Here is a 9371-nt window from a genome sequence, read left to right on the forward strand (position 1 = left end):
ATTAATATTTTTGTCCCCAGAGGAAACATTACGATTCACGTGCTGGATGTAGACCCCGCGGCTTAAGTGTGGCAAGTGCGAAGATTTAACAGCTAATTTCCAGCTCCAACTGATAACGTGTCGAAAACCCGCATCATCATGTGTTCTTTGCCTCGTGTTAACTGTTAACTGTTAAACAGTTGGTGAGTCAGCAGTACAAAAGCAATACTAGTACTAATTTTACGAGTTAATGACGGAGACGTTAACACTGAGTGGAGACTGGAGAGCAGAGCGGACGATGGGCCCGCGATTTACCCACGCTTTTGAGTTTTGAGTCGGTCTTTCTCCCTCCTTAAATGGCCCAAATAATCGTCCCAAGCTCCAAACCAAAATTCCGCATGACACACGTAACCGAATCCCTCTCGATCCTAATCCCACGTTGTACCCAACACCAATTCGAGCAAAATGCTAGAAAGTGACCAGCCAAACAATTCTTTAAGACCAGACGACCCAGACCCTGACGATCCTCCTCAACCGAAGGAACAACCAAAACCCACAGGTATTATTGCCACTGCTTCTTGGTCAAACACTTGTGAATGCCCACCGCCACCGTCACAGCCATCCCCCTCAGCAACCATTCCCTCACCCACCGGAAGCAGCGGACCATCACGACGGCATCCTCATTTCAGGGGAGTTCGATCGAGGAGTGGCAAATGGGTGTCAGAGATACGTGAACCACGTAAAACTACGCGCATATGGCTGGGCACGTACCCCACCCCAGAAATGGCGGCTGCAGCCTATGACGCCGCCACGCTTGCATTGAAAGGACCCGACGCCATTCTAAACTTCCCGGAATTAGCTCCTACCTATCCTATACCGGCTTCTCTATCCGCGGCAGACGTACGCGCCGCGGCCGCAAGTGCTGCTGCTGCTAGAGAACCGCTGCAAGAACCTCCAGTGCTTGATCAAGCTCCTGCTACATCTCCAAGAGACCCTGTAGAAATTAACGAGGACGTCAACGCGTCGACTTCCGGTGATAATCAAATGGGACAAGATCAATTTGTTGACGAGGAGGAACTATTTGACATGCCAAATTTGCTAGTTGACATGGCGGAGGGAATGCTGGTGAGCCCGCCAAGGATGAAGCCCGCGGTGTCTGGTGAGTCGCCGGAGAATTCCGACGCAGATAATCTTTGGAGCTATCCTTGACGCCGGTGCTTCTTCTTCACCTTCTCAATCTAGCCCGCAAAACAATGTATGTAAAATACTAGTAGCGCAATAGTTTCCCGGTCATATGCTGTCTTTAGACCAATTCCACCATATTAGATTTCTCTGGCTCTTTCCTAGTCCAACTTTTTCAGAGCTCCATTACTCTGTTAGAATGTTGTGAAGTTTGATTTCCCCTCTTTATTTTCTCCTATTTAGCTAGGAGTTGGGAAGCATAGTCGTGTGAGGCTTGAGAATATTGTGTTCTGCAGTTCTGCTGCCTGCAACCTAAATGCTAGTCAGCAATATATAGAGCGTAAATATATAGACCCCTCTCATTGTACGCGATAAGCAGTAACAAGTGATTTTCCAGTGCCAAGTTTGTTATGTGCATTTTGTCTTCTTAGGGCCTGTATAATAAGAACTAGTGACCTCAATTAAAAATATTTTACCTCTCCCCGGTATTCAGTGAATCACTGGAAAGTCTAATTAATTTCGGAAAACGATTGCTCTGTTTCTGGAAAAGGAAACACAAAAACCGCCTTCAGAGCTAATGTCAAAGCAGGCTTGACCTTTTTCCATGTTTGACTCGAGACAGACAGATTTGAAGTCCTGCAGATGACCGTTAAATACTTAAAGTCGTAGATTAAATGCCTTATTAGTTGTTGCTTACCCTCGTAGATGAAATATGTTCATCGACATTTACCTAAAATTGGGTGCATCTGTCATCTGTGGCGTGACTTCAGCATGCATATGGTATCAGGTTTTTTAACTTTCACTTATATATACCAAACTTCAGATGGAGCCCAAAAAAAAAAAAAAGGCTCTAACTATATTTCGCCATCAAGAAACATCCCCTGCTTTCTCTGATTAATTCAATCTTAGGCTTCAGGCATCCCAAAGACCCGCAAATGAAGAAAAAGACGCGAGGACAAGGAAGTATTGGGTCATTCAATCAAAATTTCTGTCAAATAGAGTATCCCAGGAATTATATGACGGAAAAAAGTGGAAGATGCTTTTGGTCTGACAACGATGGGAATATACTACTAAGTGGATCTTCTAAATTCGGTGCAGCAAAAATGGCCAATCACTAAATTAAACCAACCTCCTTTCTTTTTCGTCATAGGGATATCCAGGCTTTCAGCCCGATTAATCCCTTGCGGCCTAAGAGGAGAGGTTAATTCCTCTCGAACACGTTAACCCGGAACTCGATCCTTGATGTTCATATTCTAAAAAGGAGCAACACACCACATGAGTTATCCCGGGTTGGGCTAAATTAAACCAACCTCAGTGGACCCTGATTCTTTCACAACCAAGAAAGAAGGCCAAAAAAAGAAAAAAAGAAAAAGAAAAAGACGGAGATAGTTACTTAAAAAAGGGGGGAAGGGGGGAATCTGATACTGGAGTTACCACTGGACAAGTTTTGAAAAATTCTAATGCATTACTGTTATAGTAGATATATAGGAGTCATCAAGGGAGTAAAAGTTTTCTTAAAAAAAAAAGAAAAAAGGGAGGATGACTCTTCAATATCGCTATTGAGAAAATAGCCTACAGTAAAAAAAAGTTTTGAAGAGGCAGCTAAAACACGAGAGAATTGATCACTTTATGCCGCGCTTGTTCAATCACTTTATGCCGCGCTTGTTCATTTGCAAAATTCCCCTGTGCTTCAAAATCTTTAGGAGGCAGGGACTACGGGTTCTCTTTTTACCTCATTTTTGTGTTCAAAGGAATGAAATGAAAAGGAAATATTTGTAATTTGATGTTTTAACTTTTAATTTTCTTTTTGGTTTGATGTTTCTACTTAAAAAGAATGATCCCAAAAAATGACTGACAAAGATTTCGTACATGTTTATAATGTGTAAAAAAGAAGAAGTAATTATGTGAAGAGATGTGCTGGGGCCGATTACGTTTCCCCCTCTGGGTCAAGAAATCAAGGTGGACCATCGAATCAGAAATATTTCACCATTCAAATTATGGTTCTGGTGGGTGATAATGATATCACACCAACACAGGTATTACTTGCCCAAAACAAATCCCCCGTGGTTTTTTAGATTTTTTTTTGGGGGCCGCGCGTTGGGGAGGAGGGGGGGGGGGGGTGTGTGTGGAACTGACCTAATATTTTGGTACGAAAAATTGCCCTATATACCTTATCGTGACATATAGACGGATAAACATATAGCTCACCTAAATCTTTTTTTTTTCTTTAAAGATATTTAAAAAAAATGAGTTTAGATTAAAGAACAATAATGTGGTTTCATGTCATCTGAACTTTTAAGAAACTTAAAAGTAAACCGATAAGGCATCCATTTACTAGCAAAAGTGGTGTCAAAACATAGAGATACTGTATTCAATTTTTTTTTTTTTTACTTTTTAAATTTTTAAATCTCACTCTTCTTTTATTAAAAAAAAAGTTGAAAAACTTAAAAAAAATACTACAACTTAGGTATTGTAATGCGTGGTAACTGGTCCGAATCCGGCGAAAAGTAGGACAAAAATCATATCTATTTCCACTATGGTCGAGGGCATGGAATGAGTTGTAAAAGCGACAAACGGGAACAGATATTTATAAGTTCAAAGATGATCTTTCGATCGATGCAAAAGGATTATGAAGAATAAAAATAACTAAATTTTATGTATTTCCTCCCTGTGCAGGGGCCATGTGAATATGCTATAGTATTAATAAAATAAAGCCCACTGTCATTTTGCCCTATCGTGAAGAAGGAGAGCAGTTAATGAATTGATTTCGTTCGCGGGTAAAAAATAAATATATTGAATCAAAGCCCTGCCTTAGTAAATAAGATTGAGACTAGAGCAGGTAAAAAAATGCTCAAAACCCAACAACCTGTCCATTAATTTTAAATGATAGGTTGGTTCAATTGAGTTATGGATTTTATTGGGTTGGGTAAGAAAAATCCAATTTATTTATTGGGCTGGTTGAATTTTTTATTTGGACACTTAATATCCAACTTATTTAAAAGTAATTCAAAACAATAAATACAAGATTCAATATGCATATGTCCAACTACTTGCATTTGGATATGTGTTAATAATTCATTGGCCAATTTGTATTCAAAATTCTCATATATATATATATATATATATATGTGTGTGTTTTCAATCATTTTTTTAATTTTAATTTAAAAGAAAAAAGAAAATTGAAATAAAAACTCATGCTTATTTTACTTTTACAACAATAGTTATATTTGCTTAGCTTCTATAATAATTTATTATGCCTTTTAAGAGTATGTTATTTTCCTCCTTTTTTTTTTAGTTTTTTGGTGGTTGTTCTCAAGTTACGACTTGCTTCTGTTTGTTAATATTTCGTTTACATAGAATAAAGTTTTAAATTTGTTCTAATTGCATTCTTTTACTTCTTTCTAACTTGTTGTATTTCATCGTTAATAATTCCTCATCAATATTATAATACAACAAATTATATGTCTCTTACTTAAATTTTCAAGCATAATATAATCTAGCATTCAATAATTTGAATACAGAGAGTATTACAACTTACAATAAAAGCATATATGAATAGTAAAAATGTTAATAAGTTGTCACAAAAATAAGTTTCAATCAATTAGTAGTATTAAAAAGTATAACGTAAACAATTTTTTTAAACTAATCTATTTAAATGTACAATTTATTATCTAAAATTCATAATAAAATATTATTCTATTTATGATGTGTTTCTAAGAAATTTAAGAAGTGAGTGTGTGTTTGTGTGTGAAAGTGTGTTAGTGTGTGAAAATACATTTATGTATGCGAAAATGTGTATATGTTTGTGAAAAAAATCTTTTTGTATGTTAAAATATATGCAAAAAAGTTTATATATCAAAATGTATTAATTAATATGTTGGGTCATGGGTTTAAGATCACCCAATATGACCCAACCCAATATAACATTGGACGGGTTGGGTATAATACATTTAAGTGAAAATCCAATATCAATCCCGCCCAATTGCCAAGCATAATTGAGGCTTTAGGACCTAAAGATTTTAGGTTCAATCTTCTTTTCTTCTCCCCGTTATTTAAATTTCGCCCCACCATTATTAAAAAAAAATTAAAAAACGTTGAATCAAAGCTTGAGAGATAAATATATATATATATATATACGTGAACATATTGTACACTTGTCAAAGCAAAGCTTTAGAACGTATTTAAATTGCTATTTTTAGGATTTTTTATAAAAAGAAAAAAAAACATAAGGTAAAAACGTAATTATAAAATATGTTCATGAAAAATATAAAAAATTTTCTGTAAAAAATCACAATCCAAACAAGCTTTAGTTTGGAGTCATAACGCACTCAGCAGCATCATCTGCAGCTCTCTTGAGAATTAATTCTGGTCATGTTATAAGAAAAAAAGTTTTTCCTTTTTCCCCTTAGCTCCATCCACTAGACTTTTGGTGGGGCATTTTTTATACTCCATCTTCTAATTCCGTCTCGCCATTTTTTGTTTTTCTCCTTTTGGTCGGATCTTTTAATTCCTTCACATGCTGGAAATCAGATATTGTGTACTACTTCTTAAAGACTTAATCCAAACCTTGACTGGAACTCAGGGGCCACCGCAATCGGATGCAATCCTGGCAAGAAACAGGCGGCTGTGGCGCTTTCAGTAGGAATGGATAGGTTACAAGTTCACTGGATCCAGCTGCTTCCACTATTAATTAGTAGAAAGGGATCTCGTATGAGAAAGACAAAACACGGAATTGGGGCCATTAATGCAACGTTGTACTCAATGTTGACAAAAAGTAATACCAACAGCTGAAGAAGTAGAAGAAGAAGAAGAAAAAGAAGGCTATGAAGAGGACAATCCGGTTCGAGTTTCCTGGTTACCTTCCTCTCTGGCTTTCTCCGGTTTCTGACTTTTGTTACAGTAGTGACTACTGACTAGCGGAGGAATGAGATCACTGAATATGGAAGTGGGGACGGACAACCATACCACTCCTAGTAAGCGGCACGTTGTTGAGTGCTACCCATTTTACCCATTCAGCACGTGGTTCACGCGTTTCCGCGGGAAAACCACCGGTATTAACTGTCAACCGTGTACTGAGAACCGGGTCATCTATCATGACGTCATTTCAAAAAGGCAATTTTGTTTCTTGCGTTGTGTCTCCCAAAGGCCAGAACGGAAATTAGGAAATAGAAGGACACCTCTATGCTCTGGCTAGTTGCCCTGTAGCTTTGTTGAATAGTTCGTAATCAATTATTGCCTTTCCACCAACAAAAAAAAAAAAAAAGAAGCAACCGCTGGTAAAAAGCCATAAGAATCATTAGTAGTACTATAAAGAGAACAACTTGGTTCTGTTTTTTTTTTTTTCATACTTTAAAAGATAAATAAATTATCCGAGTATTTTACCAAGTTGTTTGTCCCCCAAATAATGTCACAATACAATTAAGTTTTTTTAGTTCAAATGAGCTTCCGATCCAAGAATATTTCATATTAATTATGAATTAATATCTATACACTGACAGTGTATATATTTTCATCATTTGATGCATGACACATAATTTGTATTTGAAATTCAAATTTTGTACATGGATCATGCATTCAATAGTGACGGTGTATATAAAATTTATTTATTAATTATTTAGCTAAGATAGAGTACTCCTCAAGATTGTCACTTTCTATTAATTCCAGGCTTTGTCTGAAGTTAAAAGTGATCAGTTGGCTCAATTTTCTTACATGTCAAACAGACGAGGAAAAAAAAAAAAGAGGCAATAAGGAATTTGACGTCCTCACAGAAAGAAAAGGTCAAGAGATATCCACGAAAGGATCAAAGATTATAAAACTAGCGAAATGAGGGGGCCCTAATCCTTCCAGCTCAGAAGAGTCAAATCCCCTCCTCCACCTGGCTCCAGCAGCCAAGTTGCTGCGTTACATCAGAGCACGTGTCAAATACACCATGCCTCGAACCTTAATACTACTGTGAAACAAAGTACAACTTGGGGCCCGAAGACAGCTTCGAGTCGGAAGAAATCCACTTTCTTTCCTGCCTTAAAAGTTGACTGCTCCCACTTGGGCTAACTAGAAACTATCAAAATCCCGCTCCCCGGCCCCCAGCCTGGCTGGCTACTTATCACCGTTCCGCGTTCGCGTCTCTTGAGCGTTCAATCATTCACCCCACCCCCTCTCGAAACCCGCCAAGTTTCTATACAAACTAGCTCATCATCATCATCGTCATCAAAACAGTCATCAAATATTTCATATCATATCATACATTCCAGTCAATTCAACCATCATTTCAATTAATCTGCATTATATATATACCCTCTTTTGAGTTTCACAACACCAAGTCGTACGATTCCTTACTTCAGCCTTTAACTTTCAGTTGAATTAACTCCGCACTGTCCACTACTACTACTATTTTTTCAAGAATGAACCATTTCTCAATATGCTACTCCGACCCAATTCCTAATCCATCATCCCCTGATTTTCCAGATTCTTCATCAACTTCGGACAACGTAGTCAATGCCTGCAAAGCCAATTACTCGGACGAAGAAGTGCTCTTAGCTTCCAATAATCCCAAGAAACGTGCAGGCAGGAAAAAGTTTCGCGAAACCAGGCATCCCGTGTACAGGGGCATCAGGAGAAGGAACTCTGGCAAGTGGGTCTGTGAAGTCAGAGAACCCAACAAGAAATCAAGGATATGGCTGGGCACATTCCCCACTGCGGAAATGGCTGCTAGAGCTCATGACGTGGCGGCTATTGCCCTCAGAGGCCGCTCTGCTTGTCTGAACTTTGCTGACTCTGCTTGGAGGCTGCCCGTTCCGGAATCCCCCGAGCCTAAGCACATTCAGAAGGCTGCCGCCGAGGCCGCTGAGGCCTTTAGGCCGTCGGAGTCGTGTGATGGGGTATCATCAGTTGCCTTTGGTGATGATGCTAATAAAGAGGAATGTGGATCAGTGGCATTCCCGGAAAATGTTTTCTTCATGGATGAGGATGCGGTTTTTGGCATGCCTGGCTTGATTGCCAATATGGCAGAAGGATTGATGCTGCCTCCACCCCAATGTGGAGTTGGGGATGACCTCGAACTTGAAGCTAATGCTGATATGTTTCTATGGAGCTATTCGATTTGATTTACTGGTGATATGTAGAAGTACTCTGTAGTTGGTGGATCGTAGTAGTAGTACTTTTTGCTAGTACTAGACTACTAGCTTGCTACGAACTGCGTAGTAAATTATCTATTCCGTACTGCAGTTTTTGGGGACCTGTACGGATAGTGTGGAACGCAATGTACAAAACAAAAGTAAGAGTAGGTTGTACAGTTAGTTAAATAACTACTGCCAAGAGAGCACTTCTTGTTGTTCTATGTAAGTGTGAAAGTAATGAAAGATTACCACCATTTGCCTGATGACAGGTACTGGTGTGTGAATGAATGTTCGTGATGTGAAAGTGTGGTATTATTTCAATTGCTACAGTCAGTCAGAAAGTGTTGAATTTCGTTCTTTGTTATTCCCTAGTTATAAGGGGGGTTTCAAATTGATGAGAAACGTTAGTAGTACAATACTCATTCCAGTTCCAAAGCAAACAGACGAGAGAGAACGAGGAAAGTCGATCCTGAGGGTCTGTTTGTTTCGGATGAAAATCTTTTTCAGGAAAATATTTTTCTAATTTCTTATGTTTGGTTGCACAAAAGTTACTGAAAATATTTTACTGTGTAAAAGATTTTTACTCATCTTATGGAAAACAACTTCCCTTCCAAACTTATTGAAGTTGTTTTCCGAAATGCACGCATCCCGCCTGATAAAGGTATCTGTCAAACTTTCAAAACTTGTAGTATGTTCAAAATCAAAAAAAGGGCTTACCCTGTTCATCCTATTCTAGTAATTAATTATGTATAATAAGGACATTCTATCCAGAGAAGTTTTCTGCAATGAGAATGCAAGATATATGTCACAATAAATATTGCGTGTGATTGATATTTGACAATGAATGGCTAGCAATTTGTTTATTGCTTAAGGAGACATTTTTTATTCATATATACATTTCTCTAAGATTTTTTTAAAGTTAAACAATGAGATAAATTTTTTTATTTTGCATGGGAAGAAGTATGTGGTTATAATGTGTAGAAAGTAAAAATAGAGGTAAAAGTGAAAATATTTCAAAAGTTAAACAAACACCAGAAAATGAAGTAAGAAAATATTTTCAATAGGCTAACCAAACACCTGAAAATGATGAAAGAA

The 9371-nt window shown here is 37.9% G+C and overlaps 2 protein-coding genes across 2 annotated transcripts; both read left to right on the plus strand.

Annotated features, from left to right (window-relative positions):
- The first annotated feature begins 356 nt into the window (after positions 1-356).
- On the plus strand, positions 357-1578 carry LOC113763263 (ethylene-responsive transcription factor ERF027-like). The gene has a single exon (XM_027307023.1). It carries the CDS (start codon positions 445-447, stop codon positions 1186-1188), a length of 744 nt encoding a protein of 247 aa, XP_027162824.1. The 5' UTR covers positions 357-444; the 3' UTR covers positions 1189-1578.
- A 5822-nt stretch (positions 1579-7400) lies between these two features.
- LOC113763730 (dehydration-responsive element-binding protein 1D) lies at positions 7401-8573 on the plus strand. Its single transcript, XM_027307640.1, has one exon. It carries the CDS (start codon positions 7563-7565, stop codon positions 8262-8264), a length of 702 nt encoding a protein of 233 aa, XP_027163441.1. The 5' UTR covers positions 7401-7562; the 3' UTR covers positions 8265-8573.
- The last annotated feature ends 798 nt before the right edge of the window (positions 8574-9371 follow it).

Source organism: Coffea eugenioides, chromosome 2 (genome assembly GCF_003713205.1).
Source record: "Coffea eugenioides isolate CCC68of chromosome 2, Ceug_1.0, whole genome shotgun sequence".
In the NCBI taxonomy this organism is placed as follows: Eukaryota; Viridiplantae; Streptophyta; class Magnoliopsida; order Gentianales; family Rubiaceae; genus Coffea; species Coffea eugenioides.